This window comes from Arabidopsis lyrata (genome assembly GCF_000004255.2).
Source record: "Arabidopsis lyrata subsp. lyrata unplaced genomic scaffold ARALYscaffold_1, whole genome shotgun sequence".
NCBI classification, from domain to species: domain Eukaryota; kingdom Viridiplantae; phylum Streptophyta; class Magnoliopsida; order Brassicales; family Brassicaceae; genus Arabidopsis; species Arabidopsis lyrata.
The window spans coordinates 8,415,140-8,439,890 of NW_003302555.1; the positions used below are offsets into that span (position 1 = coordinate 8,415,140).

The 24,751-nt window shown below is 35.6% G+C and overlaps 2 protein-coding genes across 10 annotated transcripts; both read right to left on the bottom strand.

The window, feature by feature from the left end:
- Positions 1–304: 304 nt before the first annotated feature.
- LOC9329132 (filament-like plant protein 4) lies at positions 305–4,713 on the bottom strand. Its single transcript, XM_002893025.2, has 6 exons — positions 4,424–4,713; positions 3,791–3,865; positions 3,468–3,687; positions 1,128–3,378; positions 980–1,037; positions 305–887 (listed from the first exon to the last, which is right to left on the bottom strand). Exons 2-6 carry the CDS (start codon positions 3,863–3,865, stop codon positions 531–533), a joined length of 2,961 nt encoding a protein of 986 aa, XP_002893071.1. The 5' UTR covers positions 4,424–4,713; the 3' UTR covers positions 305–530.
- A 14,088-nt stretch (positions 4,714–18,801) lies between these two features.
- LOC110224809 lies at positions 18,802–24,108 on the bottom strand. Of its 9 annotated transcripts, none has more exons than XM_021012089.1 (3): positions 19,871–22,588; positions 19,580–19,720; positions 18,802–19,261 (listed from the first exon to the last, which is right to left on the bottom strand). In XM_021012089.1, the coding sequence occupies exons 1-3, from the start codon at positions 20,028–20,030 to the stop codon at positions 18,846–18,848; spliced, it is 717 nt and encodes a 238-aa protein (XP_020867748.1). In that variant the 5' UTR covers positions 20,031–22,588; the 3' UTR covers positions 18,802–18,845. The 9 variants fall into 9 exon arrangements, with proteins under 9 accessions (XP_020867748.1, XP_020867747.1, XP_020867744.1 ...); XM_021012088.1 differs by having other exon boundaries at positions 19,580–19,726; XM_021012085.1 differs by having other exon boundaries at positions 18,900–19,261; positions 19,580–20,842; positions 21,014–24,108.
- Between the last annotated feature and the right edge of the window lie 643 nt (positions 24,109–24,751).

Genomic DNA, 24,751 nt, shown 5'->3' on the forward strand with positions numbered 1-24,751 from the left:
AGAATATTAATTAAAGTTACTTTCCTTATCTTATAACTACAAAAAACAATGATTCGACTGAAAAAGGAGTAAATGATGCGAAATTGCGAATGCTAGGCTTCTCAGACTCGTAAAAGAAAAGTAGCCCATGAGAATTAAATGGGCTGGGCTATGTCCAAAATTGAGATTTCATTAACCCTTGAGAAACCTGATTGTTTGTTTACAGAACAAGAAAACTTGTAATTTCAAAGATGAGAAAAAATATTAAATTGATGTATTTTTGAAAGAAACAGATATGATATCCCAAAAAAATAACACAGAGAACTGAGAAAACGAGATTTGGTAGCTTGACATTTTGCTTTACACGCCATAGAATTCAACACCAAATTGTTGTCAGTACAGAAAAAGAAAAAAAGAGGGAAAAAAAAACACTAAAGTTAAAATAACATTTCCACAGAGAAAAAAAAAAACCCCATATATATAGCAATAGATACGATATACTACAACATACAACATAGTTAGATTTATACTTTTTTTATTTTATTTTATTTTTACTTTGCTTTAGTGGAGAAGAACCTGCTGAATCCTCTAGAGTGTTTCTCAGGAGTAAGTCCTGATGAGGACGATGACGAGTTTGACTTCGTGTGTCTATGTTTCGAAGCTACCGGAGATTTCATTGTAGTCATCGATGGTGTATCCTTGTCTGAAGGCGAACTCAATTTGTTGTCTTGAGGATTTGTGAAAGTTGCGTATTCGTCTTCTTCAGGGTTTAGGGATTGTTGTTCTTGGCTTGGAGAAGAAGCAACCTGTTCTGTTTGAGGACACATGGATTTGAGTTGCTTCCCGAGAAGTAATATAGTCTCTTGACACTCTGCTAGCTTCTCTGCAGCAGCCGCTAGTTCATTGTCCTGTATAATAACATTCAATGTCAGGAATTACAACTTTAAAAACCGAAATCTCTGTTAGGTAAGGTAATAAATTGGTATGTTTGGAAAGTTACCTGTTTGCTTTTAGGATCAGCTTCGATTACTGAACAATTCGGGCAGTTTTGGTTGTTCCTGAAGTTTTGTAGAAGTGAAGTTAGAGATTTTTAGAGACTTTATGGTGAAAAATAGAGTAGTAGTAATGTTTAGTTTAGTTTAATATACCTTTGTAATTGTTTCTCGAGTTCTTGGCATTTGGCTAAAGCTTCTCGGTGATTTTCCTTCTCGCCGTGAAGCTCGTCTTCTAAGTTTTCGATCTTGCCTTTAAGAGAAGTCAACTCGATTTCCAGCTCCGATGATCTAGTTTCAAGAGATCTATATGATTCCACCATGCATTTGAGCTGAGTCTCAGCCATGCCATTAGACTTCTGAGCAGATTCCAAGTCTGATTTGACTTCAGCAAGAAGTTGCTCTGTTTCTTGTAGTTTGGTCTTAGTTACTTCAAGATCTGCTTCACAACGTGCAAGGTTTGTCTCTGCTTTTTCTTTCTCGAGTTTCAATCCTTCAAACTCTTCTGATGTAAACTTCCTAGCTGCAAGCTTGGGTTCATAGCCAGATGTTCCGTTGCAATCATCTGGAATCTCTGAATCTGAGCTCTGAGAACAACCATTCTGATAATGTTCACCTGATGAATCTTTCCGAAGTGCTTTGTTTTCTGGCAGAGCGACTTTATCGATGCAATCTGGGCTGTGAATCTCCAATGTGGATGTGTGAAATCCCACCACATCGATCTTTAGTTCACTAGCTTCGACTAAAACTCGCGAAAGATCAAACAGAAAATCAACCAAAGTCTTCTCCTTGGCCAAGACTCTCTCGAATGTGACAGAGAATTCTTCAACTTTTTGGGAGAAAGTTCTGTTTTCAGAAAACGTGTCCTGACACGCCGTTGCTTCCTTTGCAAGATAGGAAACAAACTGGTATATCTGAGAAAGAGCATCAGACAACTCTTGGGTTATTACCTCGACAATGGTAACTTTTTCCTCTGTGGTCTCATTTGACATTGCTATCTCCTTTTCTTCTGTAACACCATTCAAATTAGCTCCATGACACTTAGAAGGTAGCTTAACACCTGCATCTTTAACTGCACATTGTATCTCTGCCAAAATCTTCTCAAATGCAGCATCTTTGGGGAGAGACTGAAGCACAGTGGAGATTCGTTTCTTCAGTTGAGTCGCTGGTAGAATCTCACCATCGGAATCAGCACTTGAGTGATCCGTCGTACCATTTGCGTTTGAGCCATTTGGTAGACAAGCTAGCTTTTCCATTTCAAGAAAATCGTCCATAAGCTCCAACTGGTTAGCACTCTCGGTCTTCTTGATCTTCGCATTGTTTTTATCCTTGTTGGATTGAGAGAGTTCAGACATCAAAGAGCCAGCGACGCTTCTAGCATCTTCGTTTCCATCCTCAGACATTGAAGCCATACTAGGAGGATTACTAGCATTTTGACGAGAGAAGATTTCAGCTGGCATTTCAAAGCCGCGTTTCGTTGGACTTTTATTCACCATTTGAGCTTCCAAGGTTTGTAGCCTGTTAGCTGTCTTAGCACAGATGTTTCTCGACACTTGAAGCTCGCTGTTACGCTTCGCCAAAGCTTCTTTTAGCATCTTTGTTTCTTCTTCCATAGCCAGTAACCGCTCTGTAAGCAAATCATTTTCTTTATGGAACTTCTGCATATTGTCAAGCGAAAACTCGGAAACCTGAGACATGTGTGACATTGGAGACATAAGTGGACTAGATGGTCTGACCGGTGACCTCCTTTGTCGATGATCTTGTCTATGATCTCCATATCCTAAACTCTCAACCTCCATTTTCATCTGTGCAAGTGCTGCAGGACCCGGAAGTTTCTTTCTCACCAGAGTACGCAATCTTTGACACTCAGCTTCCAACTTTGCAATCTTCTTGACACCTTCCAAATGCTGCTTGTTTGCGGCTTCCGCGGATCTCATGCTCATATTCTTTTCCTCGTTACGGATTTCCAACTCTTTGGTAATCACATGAGTTTCATACTTGAGAGTATTAATCTCCCTTTCACAGGACTCTATATTGTTCTTAAGATGCTCAATCTCAGACTCTGCTTGAGATTTCTCTTCACTTATCCTCATAAGCATGTTTGACCGCTCTTGCAACGATCTCGAAAGCGCGTCATTCTCAGCTCCACACCGAAGCAGTTCTTCCTCGTATTCCCCAATCCTAGACTCAAACTCAGCTCTAAGATTGTCCATTTGGTTGGTTTTAGTAGCAATAACATCATGCAGCTTTTGTTCATTCTCTTCCTTTAAACTCCTTATCTGCCTCATACACTCCTTTAGCGCTCCATCTAAATGCGCTGCTCGATCTTCAACAGTGAGCTTCGCGAGTGTAACGGTTTCAAGATGTGTTTTCAAAGCAGATGCTTCTGCTTCAGCTTTTTCCCAACCTGAAATCAAAAACCAAACATCAATCAAAACATGTGACTCAGAAGAAAAACACACACAAATTGCATGCAAATTTATTTGTGTTAATTACCTGTGACAGCTTCTTCAGCAACTTTGGAATGTTGTTTGACTAAAACCTCTTTGGCTACAATATCTGCATTAGCTGTAGATAGCTTCAAATCCAAATCCTTGATCTGATCTTCAAGCTTTATAACTTTTTCTTCATAGTTCTTAACTTCATCTTTTAAACCATTTAGATTCGTGTATTGATCAAATGAGATCTGGATATAACTCGGCTTCTTCCCATTTTCCTGTTTTTTTTTTTTTTTTTTCATGAATCAAAAACACAAAATCTTAGAAATTCAATAAAACGAATCTGAGAAAGTTAAAGTGTGTGATTTGTTATTAAAGTACCTGATCAACAACTTCTGTGACAGTAGCTGCTTTCTCAGAGGATTTCTTCTTCCATGGCCAACTCTTACGATCCATCTTCATAATCAACAAACAATTCAACATTTTCAGAAAAAAATTAAACCAAGATTCTTATTTATGGACTGCAAATAATCATCAACTTTCCTAAACAAGTGGTGAAGTCAAATCAGAAAGTAAAAAACCAGAGATCGAGAGCAAAGACTACCGACGATCGCAATCGACTAGAAAATTCTGATTTCGATGAACTTTGAACACTTGTAAAAAACGAATAAAAAAGAGAGAGGAATCAAACTAATAATGGAATACCTCCAAATTTCAAGTGAAATGTGGACAAAAGCCATTACTAGAATCAGTAACTTCAGGACATAAAGCCAAACAAATGGCACAAGAAGAAATCGCGCAAGAACACAAACAAAAATACCTCGAAAACCAAATCACCGACGTTTTTTTTTCTCAACAGTCAAATCTCAAAACCAAAAGTCACCGCCGCCGATTAATCTTTTTTTTTTTTGTGAATGAACTAATAACAGAGCATATATAATATACAGTTTCCGATTTAGAATCAAAACTTCGAAAAAATGTAGAATCTGATTATGGAGAGAAAAGAAAACTCACCGCAAAAATCCAAAATGCAGCAGTGAAAACAGAATCCTCCCGAAAGCAAGAGAGCTTAGTGAATCATTAATATCAAGAAACAGATTTGAAAACAGAGAGAATCAAAACTCTCTGTTTCTAGATACAGAGAAAGAGAGAGAAGAAGAAGAAGAAGAAGAGTGGTGGGTTATGTTGTGATAGTGGCGGTGATGGTGATGGTGATGGTGAAAATAATCTATCTATCTATCTATCTAATGCCTTCTGTATCACTTCAAAGCCTAAAACGTAGCAGAGGCTCTCCTTTAAACTAATCGTTACCTCTCTCTCTCTCTCTCTCTTTTTCTCTCATATTTCTTTACCCTCCTTAATAATCTTTTAATAAATACCAATAATTCAATTTTAGTTGAATTCTATATACTATTATTATTTCTAATACTGTTAATAAATAATAATTCTGTGTGAGTCCAAACAAATAAAAAAAATACTAAATCCGTATACACACAGTAGCCTATTTTCTTAAGGGAATGAATAGATAGGCTTTTTCCAAATTTCTTATCACGATGATAGCCAAACAATGACATGTATCACATGTGGTTCCTTTTTATACAATCCTATTAATAGAAGACCTGAACAATATAAACCTAAGCCATTGACGTTTTCGAAAAACTTTAGACTTTGAATTGTGAAAAGCGTTTATTTGTTACTGAACATTTGTAATTGTATTAGAAATAAATTTAGTTTAGCTCATACAAAATATTGTATATGTGATGATTTTGGAAAAGAAATGTTTTTATCTTAGGACATCCGCAGTGGTGTATCCTTGCGTGTGGTGTATCTATTTTAAAATACAGAAATAATGTAAAAGTTGTCTCTCTCTTCACACCCGGGTGTAAGTTTACACTCGGGTGTAAGCCACTTTATCTCTCTCTTTCTTTCTCTCTCTCTTTTCGCTCTCACTTTAAATTATAATAATAAGAAAAATCTTACACCCTTTCTTTACACTTACACCACTGCGGATGGTCTTATATAGTGATCATACTGTTTATACCACTACAAATATTTGAAGCATGTAATGATATTTAATAAAATATTCCATTTATATTAATTTAAATAAACGGGACAGATTGTATTTAACACAGACGATAATGCACTTCGTTAAAGTGAGATTTTGCTGGAAGATATATACATAAATTAATGGTCATTAAATGTGTTCTCCTAACAAATTTACCTTCGCGTTTTTTTTGTTTACATCAAGAAATTTGACTGGTTTTTCCTTTAATTACTTTGACTGATTACATCGTGAATGATTAGTTGTAGTATATGAAATCTGTGTGTTTTAATACGAGTAAATAAATTTCAAAATGATTATGGTAAGTGACTAAATGGACTAAATATGGGAAACGGAGCTACCGATGAGTGGTGACAATATATTTAGACCAGAGATATTAATTTGAAGCGTTTGTTTTCCACTCGTTTAATTAAACCTTATCTCGTTTAATTAAAATTAATAGGACTATCATTTCTAGTTTTGTAACCTCCCAAAAATAGAGAATAAAGACAAATCTGAGTTTTTGTCATTTGCTACGAACAACCAAAAATGCATGAAAATGTTTATATAATTATTAAATTCATTCAGTGATGGTCCTAACTCTTTACAATTGCATTCATATAGTTTTAGAGACAAGCCAGCGAACAAAGTTTGTATACTACATCTGTAAATAGCAATTCCACGGACCGAAAAGTAAAAGAAAAAATATATATGACTTTTCAATTTTAATTAAAATTTGGAAAATTAATTGAACAGCCAAAATTGATATAACGAATTATTTTCATATTAAAAGCGATACTATTTCACGTTCCTTTTTTTGGCCACAAATTTCTCGTTCCTATATAACGACTTACTATTAAATTATAAAAGCAGACATTATTTCTCGTTTGTAAAGAACGAGACATGAAGAGTAAAGTATAAACGAATATGATTATTGAGGTCATTTTCCTAATTAAAATAAGATCAAATAGCTTCGACTTTACATAATAACCATAAATAATTGCATTAGGTATATCATCTAATATGTCTACTGTCTACCTACACATTTTATCCACTTTTTTTAATTAGATAAACAACTTATGGTTTGATTGAAATAATGATGCTCACCATCCGAATTAAATTGTGTCAATCAGTTTTGATTGTTTCGTCTTCGAAATTTTTGTGAATATAAATTTAGCTTTTAGAATTAATATTGTTAAGAGAAAAAAAAAAAAAAAAAAAGTCAACATCCAACTATTGTCGAAATTAAACACAGCAGCTTGACAGCAAAGAAAACACGTGGCTTGGTTTCACACGTTTACCAGTTTGGTCTTACTGTAGTCTGCGTTGTACAGTATCTATCTCAGAATCAATCCGACGGCTGTGATCTGCTTTAGCTATTTATTCTTAGCTTCACTCGCCCGTAACAACAAGAAGTAAAATTATTCACCATCATCTTTGATCCTTCAATCAATTGTTGATAGAATACGATATCGTTGAATCTGATTCTTTATAATATGCTTAGTTTAAAAATATCCAAAAGATTCTAACTTCATGAAGACGAATAAAAAAAGAAAAAAAAACAGTAAAGTATTATATAAAGATTAAAAAATAAAAGCGTAAAAAGTTTATGATTTCTAAGCAAGTTTGGAATATGATGAGCTGTGTTGAATCGCGTAATTTTTATAGTGACAACTGACGAAGGATATAGTATAAATTGAATAGTTAAAAAGCAATTAGAGATGGGTCCAAATATAAAAAGACCACGTAACGCGCTTTCCTCACGTGATATGTCTACATTATCTAGGGTCATTAGTACGTGTGTGGATCAATTATACGCTTTATCTCAATAATCATAATAACATTTTACAGCAATCCCTATGCCAAAAATACGACATATATCCTGTATATTTGTCATGTTTTATCTGTCCAAATGAAAATTATGTAATAACGATGCGACCTGATGAACGTAAAAAAACATATCAACAGTCCATGGTCGGGTCATGACCCGTGCTGTTTGGACTTTGTATCGGATCGAGTCATGACCCGTACAAAACGATTAATGAACCAGGTGGAACCCCCGTTTTAAAAATCGGCTGCCTAGCCGCCTAGGCGTTGATCGGATGGAGACTGCGGTGAATTTGTCCAAATCGGTAAAAAAAATCGGTGATCCGATTTTTGTCCGCCTAAACCGCCTAGACGGCGCCTAGCCCAATTTTTTTTTTTTAAATCTAAAATTCAAAATGTCCCACTTATGTTCATAATTTGTATAAAAATCGTAAGTTTGACCTTAATTTTTTGTTTCCATATGTTTAATGCAATTTTAAAAACAATAGTATATAATTTTTTTATTTATAATGGATTAATATGTTTTTAAAATACTAAATTGCCTTAAAACTAGTCTCCGATTAATCCCCGTTTAATTTTCGATTTTCTTGCTAGGCGCTAGGCCCACCCTCACCGGCCGACTAGCGCCTAGCGATTTTTTGAACATGGAGTGGAACCCATGGTGGGTCAGTTTTGTATAGCCGTATTATAATAAACATTTTAACTCTTACTGCCTCATCACATTGGTTCAAATTATTCTGAACTCATATCCATTTTAGATAATCCAGCGCAAAGTGACCTATTTTTGTAGTAGAGATTCAACTTTTCAAGCTTCTAAAGTTTTGATTCTCATTTTTTTATATTAGATTTATTCCATGTTGCGAAAATGTCTGTGCCGATTGTTTAACTAAAAAACAAAAGTACGAAGTTTTCTATTTCTCTATATAAGTTTATCGGTTTCGGTTTGATTCTCTAAAAAAAAATGTTTTCGTCCAATAATTTAATGTAATATTGTTTTTGGCGGAAAAATAATAACTCTTAGTGACATTTGAGTGAGTGAGACTGTGACTGGGTCCGTTCAAATAAAGCTTTGATACGTGTAACTGGAAAACGACATCGTATTCAGGAAGGAAAACTCTTATTACTATACGTCTATACCTCACCTAATGCCTTAAGTGAATTGCCTTCTTCGACCATTCGACAAACTTACACACGAGACAAATAAATATGCGAGTGAAACAAAAACTTATTAATAGTCTAAGACGTGAAGATACATACAAAAATACCACTGTCACCCTTAAGATCGAGTGAACGATTCTTTCTTTTTTGTCTAAAAATATGTACTATGCGGATTTGAATTTAAATAGTGACACATTGATAACACCAACACAGATCATTAAATTATACTGTTATTTTTGTTAAAATAATTTTGATTCAGAAAAGAAAATTTCTCGATATAATTGTTTTCTTTCAATCAGATTTTTTTGGTTTTTCCTATCTTCTATTTAAACATTTTGTGGATAGTAGATTAGTAGTTTTAACTTTCAAGTAAATCCCAAATATATTACCAAGAGAGATTAATACCGACTCATTCAACTTGCAGATGTTGACCATAAACCTAACCACGCTTAACTTAAGATTTTAATAATAATTACCGACGGACATCGATCCAAATTAAGTTTGGTGCATGTTTATCATTAATATTCTATACATTTTGGATTAATTTTTATATCTTAGAACTAATATCCTTATTTATTCTCTCGTAATCAAGAGCTCCATTAACTTGATTTGGTACGGTGACACGAGGACGACCCATCAAACCGATATTCATAGTAATAAATAATTTAATCTACTACTCCATCCGTTTCGTTTTACTTGTCATTTTAGCGTTAAAATTTTGTTTCATAATAGTTGTCGTTTTAGGTTTTCGATGTAAATGTTTGGTAAAAATTCCAGTTTTATACCTTCTGTTTTAATGTTTCGGCCAATGAATTTTTTTATAAAATATATTAATAAAGGGTTAAACAGAAAATTTAATACTTTTCTTAATTTGTGTGAGAAAACCTTAAACGACAACTAAAGTGAAACGGATGGAGTACTAATCATCAACTTTTTTTTATTACAACTGCCACTAAAAGCTGGACTTTGCTATTTAATCCAAAACGATGGTACATGGTTTATCTTACTTATTTGTTTTTCGCTGAACATTTTGTGTAAGAGTTTAAGATAAATAAATATGACTAAAAAGAGATTAATACTGACTCATTCAAACTTGCAGATGTTGACCATTAACCTAAACACACTTAATTAAGATTTTAAATAATAATTACCGACGTACATCGATCCAAATTAAAATTTTGGTACATAATTATAGAAAATATACTATAAATTTTACATTTAATTTATTACTTTATGTCTTCATAAGTAGAATAATGTCAATCAGTTTCGCCGTTCGGCTACTAAACTTAAAATAATCTTCCTATTTATTCTCTCGTACCTAAGGGTTCCATTTACTTAATTGAGCACGGTGACTAGACGACTTATCATATCCAACCGAAATTAGTAGCAATAAATAACACATAATCACGCAATAATTTAAATGTTATACTCCCCCTATTTTAAATATTATAAGACATTTTAACTAAAAGCACGTCGCTTAAAAAAATATATTTAGTTTTTTAAAAGTTCAGCCAATCATAAAAGAGATTACATAATATAAATAATCATAAAATATTAAAATAATATATAATTTGTATAGAAATTTGAAAACGACTTATATTGTGAAACAAAAAAATTTCTCCAAAACGTTTTATATTTTGAAACGGATGGAATATTTATTACAAATATCACTAAAAGCTGGACTTTGCTATTTATATTTTGTTTTGTTGGTGATTGTTTAATTCTATGTACTATTAAAAATATAACCGATTAAACGTAGATACTGACCTAATACTCTTAACTGTTACCAACTGCAATAAAATACAAATTAATTTTCCTTTTACCAGCTAAAACCTAATACCATGACAGAGGTTCATCAACTACTCACAATTCACAACATACATATTCTATATAACTTAAACAATAGAAGTATCTATTTGATTTATATATAATGTAATAACAATCCACAAATACTTTTCATAATAAATTCCATTTTTATTTTAAACAAAACTATCATCGAACTTTATACATGTCCGTTTGGATAACATTAATTACTATGTTTTATATTGCATGAATTATTATGTCCAAATTATTTTCTGTCTGATATATATTAATGTATCAGCTAAAAAATGTGAAAATATTCATGTGAACGAAATTCCAAAAAAAAAACGCATATAAAAAGGGACACGGAAAGGAGAATTTCAATTAAGTGTTCGCTCGTTGGAAGTGCAATGCACATGTGAGCCACGTAGATATATTTACAGTGTGTACCATGTGAAATTTTCCTGCACGTTGAGTTAATTCACAACTTTAAATGCATAACAAATTGAATACTTTATGCAATTGGTAAAACATTTTAATTACAAAGTTTCCGAATAAACTAATTTTGATTACATTTTTAGAAATTTAGTTGAATAACATACTGAAAAAAATAACACAATGCAAATATAATCCACGTAATTACGTAAGCATGTATAAAAGTAAATTAAAACTAGCCGTTTATCCCGCATAATTGTTGGAGTAAGCTTGAAGGTTAAGTAACTTGAGCAATAAGTTACTTAATAAAAGGAAGATTAGCTTAAATATTCTAGGAGTTATCTAGAATATTCTAGAAGTTGTAAGTCCTAATTGAGTTAGGATTAGGTCTTGAGAGTTTTATATAAATAGAGGTACCAAGGTGTGGTAACCCCATGAGTTGTGAGAGATTTGAGATTGAGAGATATTGTGTGCTTTAGTTTTTGAGTTAGTTTTCTAAAGCTTAATAAGAGAGTAATTCTTAAACTTTGTCTTCTTAATCTTTCTCTTTCGATTCTAGATTTGGTATCAGAGCTTTAGGGTTTGATATCCGGATACACTATGAAGATCATACGAACCATGAGTGAGATTATCGCAACCACCGGTAAACCAAAGGAAGGAGGAGGAGCGTCGGCCATACAGTGTCCAATGTTAAACACGGCGAACTACACTGTTTGGGCCATGAGAATGAAAGTAGCACTGCGTGTGAACAAGGTTTGGGAAAGAATAGATCCCGACTCGAGTGATGTTGAGAAAAACGATATAGCTCGAGCACTGTTGTTTCAATCTATACCAGAAGCTTTGATCCTACAAGTTGGTGACCATGAAACCTCGAAGGCTGTTTGGGATGCGATTAAGGCAAGGAATCTTGGTGCAGAACGGGTAAGAGAAGCGAGACTGCAAACTCTTATGGCTGAGCTTGATAGGATAAAGATGAAGGAAACCGATATGATTGATGATTTTGCTGGCAAACTCTCGGAAATAGCCACCAAGTCAGCATCATTGGGAGTAAGCATTGAAGAGCCAAAGATTGTGAAGAAGTTTCTCAAGAGCTTGCCCCACAAGAAATATATACACATAATCGCTGCCCTTGAACAAATCTTAGATCTTAACAAAACGACCTTTGTGGGAAGAATGAAAACCTATGAGGAAGACTCACAAGAGGACCAAGGCAAGCTTATGTACGCCAATGCTGACTCGCAACCTCATTATGGATCATACAAAGGAAACAGAGGAAGAGGCCGTGGCCGGTTTGGAAGAGGACGGGGATGTTTTGGCTATCGACAAAGAGAATTTGGTTACCAACAGAGAGATAAGTCGAAGGTGACATATTATCGGTGTGACAAAGTAGGCCACTATGCCTCAAACTGCCCAGATGGTTTGCTTAAGTTAGTCCAGCTTCAAGAGAAAGAAGAAGAAGATGACACACATGAAGCTGAGTCTCTTATGATGCATGAAGTGGTCTTTCTTAATGAGAAGAATGTGAGGCCTAAAGAACTTGAGGGATGCTCGGACAAAGCTTGGTACTTGGATAATGGCGCCAGTAATCACATGACAGGAAATCGGGAATGGTTTTGCAAGCTAAACGAGTTGGTTACGGGAAAAGTGCGGTTTGGCGATGACTCATGTATTGACATTAAAGGAAAAGGTTCAATCTTGTTTGTAAGCAAAGGAGGAGAGAAAAGAATCTTGGCCGATGTTTATTACATACCGGATCTTAAGAGTAACATTATAAGCTTAGGGCAAGCTACGGAGTCGGGATGTGATATTAGAATGAAGGAAGACTACCTTACTCTACAAGACAGTGATGGAAACTTATTGGTAAAGGTGGTGCAATCAAGGAACCGGCTCTACAAGGTTGATTTGGAAGTTGAAACTACGAAGTGTTTACAACTTGAAGTAACAAGCGATTCATCTAAGTGGCACGCACAACTAGGACACGTTAATTTTGAGAACACAAAGACAATGGTCACAAAAGAGCTAGTGATTGGGATCTCTAGTGCACCAAAGGATAAGGAAAATTGTTCTTCATGCTTACTTGGAAAACAAGCAAGGAAAGTGTTCCCTAAAGCCACTCCGTTTCGTGCATTACAACCATTAGAGCTTGTTCATGGGGATCTTTGCGGACCAATCTCACCTTCCACTGCTGTGAAAGAGAGGTACACCTTCATGTTAATTGATGATTATTCACGTTACATGTGGTCAATCTTGTTGAAAGAGAAGAGAGAAGTGTTTGAGAAATTCAAAGTCTTTAAGGCTTTGGTAGAACAAGAAACCGGAAAAACCATTAAGACTTTCAGAACAGATATAGGTGGAGAGTTCGTGTCGAAAGAATTTCAAACTTTTTGTGAAAAAGAAGGCATAAACAGACACCTAACCGCGCCCTATACACCTCAGCAAAACGGTGTAGTTGAAAGGCGGAATAGGACGTTGTTAGAGATGACTAGAAGCATATTGAAGCATATGAGGATGCCTAATTATCTGTGGGGTGAGGCAGTACGTCATGCAACCTATCTTATTAACAGAGTGGGAACAAGGACCTTAGCAAATCAAACACCGTATGAAGCTTTCAAGAACAAAAAGCCGAATGTAGAACACTTGAGAGTGTTTGGATGTGTTTGTTATGCAGAAGTTAAAGCACCAAATCTGAAAAAGTTGGATGATAGGTCAAGAATGCTTGTGCATCTTGGAACAGAACCGGGCTCCAAAGCTTATCGACTTCTAGACCCAACAAACCGAAGAATCATAGTGAGCAGGGACGTTGTGTTTGATGAGAACAAATGCTGGAAATGGAACAACTCAGACTTAGAAATACAGAATGAATCGGGAATGTTTACTCTTAGCTTGGGAGAATTTGGAAATCATGGAATCAGAGATATTGATACCATTGTTGAGAGAGAGGAAACAGAGGAAAACAGAGGAGATAGTAACAATGTCGATGAGGAAGAAGATGAGGATTTTGATGAAACTGTGGGAATTGGCCAAGAACAAACACCACAGCCCGTGCCTGTTCTAAGGAGATCCGGAAGAGAAATAACAAAGCCAAAGTATTTGAATGACTATGTGTTATTAGCAGAGATCGAAGGAGAGCAACTTTTGATGGTGATCAATAGAGAACCTTCACTATACAGGAAACAAGAAGGAGATAGTCTTCTAATTGTTGCAGTATACGTTGATGATTTACTTGTTACCGGGTCTACCTTGGAGATTATAGTTGACTTTAAGAAAAGAATGGCGGGAAAATTCGAGATGAGTGATTTAGGCAAGCTTACTTACTACCTTGGGATTGAGGTTATTCACGGAGAGGATGGAATCGTTTTAAAACAGGAGAGATATGCAAAGATGATACTTGAAGAAGCATGGATGAGTGAATGCAAGGCAGTACACATATCTATGACCGCCGGTTTGGAACTCTCTAAGGAGAGATATGCAAAGAAGATACTTGAAGAAGCCGGGATGAGTGAATGCAAGGCAGTACACATACCTATGACCGCCGGTTTGGAACTCTCTAAGGCACAAGATGAGAAGATTGTCAATGGACAAGATTATAGAAGAGTTGTTGGTTGCCTTAGATATTTACTCCACACTAGACCAGATCTTTCTTATTGTGTTGGGATTTTGAGTAGATATCTAGAAGAACCAAAAGAGTCACATGGGGCTGCGCTAAAACAAATTTTAAGGTATCTTCAAGGAACTCTCTCTCACGGTCTCTACTTTAAGAATGAAGCGGGAACAGGACTGGTAGTCTATAGTGATAGTAGCCATAGTGTAGACGTTGATGATGGTAAGAGTACCGCAGGCCATGTCTTCTACCTTAATGAGTGTCCAATTACATGGTGTTCCCAAAAGCAACAAGTAGTTGCACTCTCTTCATGTGAGGCTGAGTTTATGGCGGCTACGGAGGCAGCCAAGCAAGCCATTTGGCTCCAAGAGTTGCTTGCTGAAGTCATTGGAGCGGCATGTGAAAGAGTAACCATACGAGTTGATAACAAGTCAGCAATTGCACTCACTAAAAACCCGGTGTTTCATGGTAGAAGTAAGCATATCCACCGGAAGTATCATTTTATACGCGAGTGCGTTGAGAATGGTCAAATTGAAGTTGAACATGTTCCTGGCGAAGAACAGAAAGCGGACATATTGACTAAGGCGCTTGGAAGAGTCAAGTTTGGAGAGATGAGAAAGCTCATTGGAGTTCAAGGTGTGCCAAGAGAAAACTTCAAGCTTAAAGGGGAGAATGTTGGAGTAAGCTTGAAGGTTAAGTAACTTGAGCAATAAGTTACTTAATAAAAGGAAGATTAGCTTAAATATTCTAGGAGTTATCTAGAATATTCTAGAAGTTGTAAGTCCTAATTGAGTTAGGATTAGGTCTTGAGAGTTTTATATAAATAGAGGTACCAAGGTGTGGTAACCCCATGAGTTGTGAGAGATTTGAGATTGAGAGATATTGTGTGCTTTAGTTTTTGAGTTAGTTTTCTAAAGCTTAATAAGAGAGTAATTCTTAAACTTTGTCTTCTTAATCTTTCTCTTTCGATTCTAGAATAATGGCAATTAAATTCATTCATTCGTAATAATTTTTAACTCTTCCTAATATTTTTAAAACTTTTATTTTTGAATATATATATATATATATATATATATATATATTTAAATGTATGTATTGTGAATGTGGTAGAAATATCATGTTTCCTGTAAGTTACCATCGAAAAAACGTTTACACCTAAAGATTCTCAATTGTGTAAAAACAAACCTAAATTTCATAAAACAAAAAGAATAGTATGAGGCAGGAAAAGAATGTTTGTTAGGATTAAGTGATTAACAGAATCTAATTTTAAAAGGTTAGCTAATAACTATACTCTAATTAGTAACACAAGACACTAAGCAAATATAAAGAGTGAAGATCTTGCGGTGGTGGAACGAGCGATGATTACAAGAGAATGATTTTCCACCTCGAAATAGGCCAGTTTTTATTTCCAGCCTTTGCTTTGTTCGTACGTTACAATTTTCATGGGCAATAAAATAGATTTTAAAATTTTAACAATCAATAGACATTTGGAGAAATTTTTTTTTTTTTTTTTCTGTTAAAGAATTTGTTTTATTTAATATTTCAACGAATTGGGTCCCCAAAGAACACCAGCACACAAGACAGCTTTACTCCACTTCTTTTTTGTAGGAAAAAAGGTCTACTTGAAAAGAAAAAAAATACGCATTATCTTTTTATTATTATACCAACATCATCATCAAATATTATTTTAACTTTAGTTTTATTTATTATATCACATTCCTTAGGATTCTGTTCTGTAAAAGTCACATGATCCAACTTTCATTTTGATCTTTTGCTTCCTCTGTTGGCAATCATTATCATCGTGAGGAACTGTTTTTTTTTTTTTTTTGTGCTTTCAATATTTTTTTACAAGCATGCTCACAAAGTTACAGTGGACACGCAGAAAAGAGTTTTATGTAAATAGAGTATTATTCTTCTAAAATTCGTGACACATTTACATTCCCGATACCATTATCTTATACATGTTCTATTATTAGTTTCGATTTATTTCATCTCAAACTACTTTTTAATAAATTTCTACTTAAAAAATACTCAGTATTTGGTAGATGACGAAATTAAAAGTAGAGGAATAGGGCCTGTGATTATAAACTAGAAGGCAGAAGTGATGGAGTTGGGCCATTCTCTTGTCATTATGTTTCTAACTAAACCCCTCTTGTAATTAATTACTCAACTACTAATATTTGTCTCTCCTTTATTAGATAATACTATTATGTCTTAATCATTTTTATGGATTTTTCTTGTTTTCAAAACTCAAAACCAAAAGAAGAACGAAGAATATTTCAAATTCATTGGCATGTTCATGGCCATTTATTCGATTTTTATATGATTATTGGGAAACATATCAATAGAATAATTCTCATAATGAATTTAATTACTTTGGGGTATTAAAGGAAATATGGTGTACAAGTAAAATATTTTATCAACAATACAAAAGTTAAAGAAGCGAAGTCTTTTTTTGGATGTGGCAGGCCGCCTAAATTCAACGTTCTATTTTGATTATTAGTTTTTAGCTATAATGATCATTACATATTCAATTTACCTTTAATCAAATCCTGTCTTTGAAAAATACTGAGTGATCAGAGAGATAGAGGGAGAAGGATTTAATTCTTCTTACTGAAAAAAAAAACAAAGATTAAATTCTTGTCTTTTTCTCATGTTATAATCATGGTGGTTAAATGCATTTATATATAGTAGTAATTAATCAATTAATTGCTATTCAAAATTTGATTAATGACAGATGTTTAACCTAATTAAACCATGATTATATCAAAACCGACATTACTATGTGACTGGTTCGAACCAGTTGCATTACAGCATTAGCATCATCGGTTCAAGCCTCCAAGCACTATACGTATAATAAAAACATATTCGGTTGATCGTATAACTTTTCTTGTTTGTTAACGATGGGATTTCGGACTTTTTCTTTTATCTATAGAAACATTATCTTAAACATGAATCCAGCTCTTACTAGTACATAGAAATGTAAAAATTTATTTTCAGGCGAACTTTTTTTACAGTCTAAGTAAAATTTCACAAAGTAAATAAATAACCAAATTAAGAAAAAATATATGCGGGGAATCAGAAAAATTAATACCGGACATGTGCGTGTGACCTCGTCCGCTCATACGTTGCAATTCCTCATAAGACAAAGAACAAAGAGAAACAGAGATGAGAAGTTAATTGTATTGCACATTTTTAGTTATTGAAACCGAAACAAAGGCTATACATACACTAAATGTACGTTCCACTACAACCACTCATAGTCCATGTCTCCATGTCCGAACCATCCTTCCTAGTGTCGTTTATAATTCAACAATTTATTTAGGAAAAAATTGTTTATAAAATAAAAATATCAACCAATTTGGACAACGAACAACTTTACCTGATTAAAGAAAAATATATAGTATCTTTAATTTTTGCATAAAAAAAAAAAGATAGTATCTTTGATTTGTGGATTTATTTTTCTTTTTATTTCCATGTTTTGTTATACAGATTCATCTTCTTGCACACCAAATATTGCAAAGGCAACTTAGGTGGTCCAATTCTCAGAATGAACCATATATGTACCTTCAAACTTTGCTGAGAACAAATTATGAAGAGAAAAGACCCACAAATTCATCATATATATAAATCTTGTTTTGTTTTGTATGAATTGGCACTATTCTGCAGTAGATTGTGCCTTTTACATCCATTCATGCTACCCTCTCGTTCTATCAATTTTTTTCCTTACGATCTTTTATACTGTAAACAAAAAAAAAGTAACATGGAGGAAGATAGTTCAAATGGGTCCTCTATGATTTATCTTTTATTTCTATGTAATGATAAGAATAACATACAAATCATACAAATAAGTGCGTGAAAAAGAGAAAATGAGCTAGAGAGAATGATGAGAAGGTATGGAGAGGTATGTACTGTACTGTAGACTGCACACACTTTTGAAGTGCACGTTTGTGTTGTGTCGCTGTCCTTCACCAAACACCGTTTCAACCTAACCAAAAACCATATTAATCGGTTATCACGTGATTAACCAACGGTTTTGTTTTTGTAACTGAATCACGTGACAACTTCTTGTCTCCATCAGAAACGGCGAAACGTACCGGTTATTTTCAGCCGCAGGTGACTGACTAGTTGGGTCTCAAATTTTGGATGGTGAAAGCCCAGCCCACCAAGTGATTCTCAATAATCCTCTATAGTAGACCTTTACCGAATTACCCATAGCTATTCCAGTAGTAGACACTTCTTTGGTGTGCCTATATAAAGCCTAGCCCAATTTTGTTTTATATCTTCTTGTTTAAAAACTCTTGTGAAAAGAACATATTACAGTACAAAAGAAAAGAAAAAAAAAAAAAAAAAACTAACATTTCATGCAACAGGTAAAAGCAGAATTTAATCACACATGCTACAATTATAATGATTATAGACTAAAAGCAAATAGTAGACACTTCTTTGGTGTGCCTATATAAAGCCTAGCCCAATTTTGTTTTTGTTTTTTTTTTTTTTTTTTTTGTCAACCTTAAATTTCATTAAAGAAAATAGAGTTTACACAGCCATAGACTACAATTTATGCCTTACAACTATAGAACCCATGAGATAACATATGGAGAATCATTAATACGTGCTTCTCTGGCTAAGGTATCAGCTAAAACATTAGCTGCTCTATTAATGAAACGGAATTGGTAAGAAACATGGGCCAACTTTGAAATATCCTGCAGATAAGCTTGAATTTCGCTTGGTCCCCTGATCTGAAGCTTCTTATGCATATTGCCTTCCAGATATCCATATAAAGAGTAAGAGTCTCCACAAAATGTGACATTCTGGTAGTTGAGCCGCTTCAGATGAATCAAAGCTTCTCTAAGCGCAAGAGCTTCTGCTTCAAGGACTGATTGAGTTGGTTCTAAAGATGCACTTCCTTGGAGTATATATCGGCCAAGCGAGTCATGTAGCATCCACCCAACACCAATTTTACTATCTTGATTTATCCAAGAGGCATCTGTACAACATCAAAGAGAAGGGACATGAGAAAGCACCTCTTGAAATGTTTTCGGCGCTGACTTATTAACTTGCATAGACTGCAGCCTAAGAGGGGCAATGTTTTGTTGGGATTCTGTCCACAGACGAAGATCAACAATAGCTTGATGTATAATATGCGGGATTGCCACTCTCCTATTATTGTAAAGCATGTCATTTCTGGCCTTCCATATGCGCCATCCAATAAAAGAGAAGAGATGACTGGTATTGGCTTGATGCTTGGCATTAGATAAAAGGGTTTGGACATGGTCTAATAGAGAATGATCATTAGTGAACTGACCTGCAACAATGTGAACCGGCGATAACTCCCAAATTTCTTTTGCCACACGACATTGGAAAAAGATATGAGAAACAGACTCTCTTGCTTCGCCGCAGAATAAGCATTCTTGTGAGACCCGTAAATGCCTGTGAGCCAAAGTCTCTGCAACTGGAAGGGCATTATGAAGAAGTCGCCACCAGAAATGTTTAATTTATGGTGGGACATTAAGGGCCCATATGGATTTACAAAGTTGATTTATGCGTAAAGGAGCATTGGAATTTACAGAGGAGGGTTTAGTGAGTTGATGGTAACCTGATTTAACTGAGTAGTGACCATCCTTTGTGTAGATCCAGGTGGGAGTGTCAGGGGATTGAACCAGATTTGGACGAATCTTCTTAATCAAATGAATATCTTCTGGGTGAATTAACTGATGTAGTTTCCTATCATCCCAGGTGTTTGATTTGGCCAGCATTAGATCTGAAGCACGAAGTTACCCTCCTGATGCATTGCTGGCAGGCCGAGCAGGTCTAGGAGGAGTGTCTAGCCATTGGTCAGACCATATTTCTACAGTAGCACCATCACCAATTCTCCATCGAAGACCTTGCTTAATAAGCTGAGTACCCTGATAGATACTTCTCCAAGCATGGCTCGGTCGATGGCCTATTTTTGCATTCATAAGATTAGACTTAGAGTAATATTTAGCTTTAATTACTCTGCTTAATAAAGAATGCGGCTCCTTCAGTATGCGCCAACTTTGCTTAGCAAGCAATGCAATGTTGAATTTAAATAGATCCCTGAACCCCATACCTCCATGTTGCTTTAATTTAGTCATTTGATTCCAGCTAACCCAAGGGATTTTACTCTTGTCCTTTGAGCTTGACCACCAATATCGCCGAATTAGAGCTGAAAGTTGATTAACAAGTTTCTTAGGTAGCAAAAAACAAGACATACTATAGGTAGGAAGAGCAGTAGCCACTGATTTAATAAGTACTTCTTTCCCTGCCTGAGATAAGAATTTCGAGTACCAACTTTCTAGCTTATTTTTCACTCTTTGAATGATATAGGAGAAAGCATTGTACTTATTTCTGCCTACTGCCTCAGGCAGCCCCAAATAACGCCCAAAACCTCCAACTTTTTTTATTCCTGTTAAGTTTATGATACTCTGTTGAACCTCAGGGGGGACAGTCTTACCAAACACTATTGCAGATTTTTGAAAATTGACATGTTGACCCGAGCCTGCAGCATAACTTTGAAGAATTTGGAGTAGATGTTGACACTGATGCTCTGCAGCTTGACAAAAAATAAGGGAATCATCAGCAAAGAACATATGAGAAATTGGAGGACCGCCCCTGCTAGCTTTAAAGCCTTGAATAGACTTGGTGTCCATGGCATAGTTAAGGAGAGAAGAGAGTCCCTCTGTACAAAGAAGATATAAGTAAGGCGAAATTGGATCACCTTTCCTTAAGCCTCTCTGGGGGTGAATCTTTTTTGTAGGAGAACCATTAACTAGAACAGAATACGTCACGGAGGAGACACATCTCATTACCCACTGACACCATTGCTCTGCAAAACCAAAATGCCTTAATAAAGCTGTCAAGAAATTCCATTCAACTTTATCAAAAGCTTTTGCAATATCCAATTTTAAAGCCATAAATGGAGTTTTCATCTTTTTAGTAGTAAGAGAATGCAGAAGCTCATGAGCTATGATAACATTGTCAGTTATTAAACGCCCTGGAATGAAGGCAGATTGACATTCTGAGATTATAGAATGTAACCATGGCTTCAGTCTATCTGCCAAGATCTTAGATATTAGCTTATATGCTACATTGCATAAGCTAATTGGTCGAAAATCTTTGACCTGGGTTGGGGACTCAACTTTTGGTACTAGGCAGATGTAAGTGTGATTAATATTAGGATCTAAATAGCCAGTTTGAAAGAAAGCTTTAATGAAATTAATCACACATGATTTGATGGCATCCTAATGATATCGATAAAAGCCCACATTGAATCCATCAGGACCTGGCGTTTTGTCAACATTCATATGCGATAAAGCTTGGAATATCTCCTCATCTGTTACAGGCTCCGTCAGTCTACTATTAATCTCTGGCGTGACTCTAGGCTGTATATGTTGAAGTACAGAGTCAAGATGATGCACGCCTGCTGAGGAATATAATTGTTCAAAATAATTGCAAATAATCTCCTGAATCTCCTTCTCATCGATTATGATATTGCCACTACCATCTTCAATAGAAGTTATTCGATTATGTGATCTCCGCTGCTTTGTTCTTTCATGGAAGTAGCGCGTATTCTTATCCCCCAGCTGCAGCCATTGAATATGACTTTTCGTACGCCAATACTCTTCTTCAAGCTGATATTCATGTTGGAGTTTTAACTTGAGCTCAGCAATGTAATTGTTATCCAGAAGAGGAGAATCGTAAGCCTGTTGCAACGCCTGTTGAAGTTGCTGGATTTTCTTTTGGGAATTATGATTATTCTCTGCCTTCCATTGTGTCAGCCCGCTTCTGCATCTCCTTAGAGCTTCATTGAATTCCTGAGGTGAAAGGTGATTACACTTGTTTTGCCAAATGTTCTGGACAACTTGATGCACCTCCGGGTTATATCTCCATCTGTTATCATATCTAAAGAGTTTTTTACCTTTCCATTTCCGATCTTCTGTTTGTAAAAGCAAAGGTCTGTGATCAGAACCACACCAATTAAGCAGCTGGACAAAAGCTTTTGGGTATAGTTCGTGCCAGTCTACAGTAGCTACTGCTCTATCCAGCTTAGATTTAATTGTGCCACATGACCTGTTACCAATCCAAGTAAAAGAACCTCCAAATGTTCTGATTTCATGAAGTCCAGAGATGTTTAACATTCTTTGAAAGTTAACAAGCTGCCAATCCGGTCTATTTGCCCTCCAACCTTCTCATCATTGCTCTTGATCTCGTTAAAGTCTCCAATTACAACTCTAGGCTTGCCTTGATAGAGGCCTGCTTGAACAAGTTCCTATATTTGTTGCCACAATTGCTGCCTAGGTTTTCTCTCAGGGTTTCCATAGATATAAGTCATAAAAAAGGTGGCTGATCCTTCCGTTATGTACATATCAGTACAATGAAGTGATGGAGTCTGAAGGAAATCACATTTCACTGTATCACGCCAAAAAATTGCTAAACCGCCACGAGTCCCATCTGGAGAGACCAAAAATTGATGGGTAAACTGAAGATCTTTGCCTAATTGATATACATAATCATCTTTATTCTTCGTTTCCACGAGGAACAGAATATCAATCCTGTGCTTCCGATTGATATCCTTTAAATATGGAATTGTCAGGGGGTTCCTCAAACCCTGACAATTCCAATGTAGTATCTTCATTCCGGCAGTGGTGGCTTCGGGGTGTCCACCTCCCCTTTAGCCGGTGTTGCTGAAGACTGACCTTGAATTTTCCTTCGAGTAGTTGAGACCTCACCCTCCTCATTTACAGCATCTCCTTTACGCTTAGTCCCTCTATCTGGGGCTGGTACTGAAACTGAACCAATCTCTCGAATTACAAAAGTTGCATTGATTTTATCCTGCAAGTCCCCTGAATTGAGAGTATCCATAAATTCTCCTTGAGCTTCATTAAAATTCTGATTATCAGAAGTATCCATGTTGATGTTAGAACCCACTGTCTCCCCCATAGTATCATCAGCTACTTCTATAGGAGAATGAGGTATATTCTCCATCTGATTCAGATTACTTGGAGGGGGGTCCTGATTTGGCCTCTGAGGTGGAGCAGGAAGCTGAAGCTGCTCAGTTCCTTGGGCTTGAAAGGTACAAGTTGCTGCAAGATGAGTGAGGCTACCACAAGCTGAACAGAATTTTCTAAGCTTATCATAGATGAAACGAATTAGTACTGGAGCCTCAGAATCAGGAATGCTGAAATAGCGAGCAAAGATCAAACGCACATCAATATCAATTGGTATCCTAATCCAAACCTCACCCGCATGATCAGCAATAGGCTGCTGGATATGAATATCCTCAACATGACCTAGAACACCTCCAATCTCCCTGATTGACCTGTCCTCCTTAGAATCATCTGGGATGTTGAGGACCTTAATCCAAAAACGGATAATTCGGAGGTAGTCAGGTGAGTTTCTTCGCGTCCATTGATCCACCACCACTAACCAATCTTTATATGTCCAGGGGCCATTATCAAGAATTGTGAGCATCTGATGCTCTTGCGCGAAGAAGAATTGAACTGTCCCATCCTCATTGATTCGGCTAGTAACTCTCCCTTCAAGCTTCCATATTTTCGGCATCATAATCTTGATTCCGGCTGGGTTTTGCGATGAGTGCAGGCCTTTAACGACGAGACTGAGACGGTGAGCAGCATCCCTCTTCCGATTGGCTTCGATTGAGAGCTTTACAGGGCTACGCTCTAATCCAAGGTTGAGGTTTTGGAGTGAAATCCAGAGATCCTTATCTGCCATAACGAAGAAACAAGAAGATCCGATGAATCGGAAGACAAATCCGCCGTCGACGGAAAGCAAATCGCCGATTAGAAGAACCGGTGAAGAGAAAATTGGAAATCGCCTGCCCAATTTTGTTTTATATCTTCTTGTTTAAAAACTCTTGTGAAAAGAACATATTACCGTACAAAAGAAAAGAAAAAAAAAAAAAAAAAAAAACTAACATTTCATGCAACAGGTAAAAACAGAATTTAATCACACATGCTACAATTATAATGATTATAGACTAAAAGCAAATAGTTATTTTATAAGGTTTTCATTCACACAAATGTGCTGCGTGGAGGTAACTCACTTGAACCGATCGAAGAAAAAGTAATTGAATATGAAACAATTTTCATTTGGTTCAAGTCTTCTATACTACAGGAAAAAAGCAAGAAAAAACATAATTAACGTGAATGACTACTAGGTAACATAACACTCTATATGTATATATAGTTAATAACACTTAAACACTACATATGGAGCAGAAGTTAGATCGAATCTACGTGAATTAGGTAACAACCTAGTAAAACAATTTTAGCTAGTTTTTTGTCGTCCAAATTGACTAAAAATGTTCTATAGTAAAGAGATTTATTCCCTGTGACAGAAATATCTAAAATTCCCAACGCTATCCAACCGAACTAAATTTCAATTTTGATTACGTTTCAATTTCCATATGTCATTGTCATGAATAACAGCTAAACCA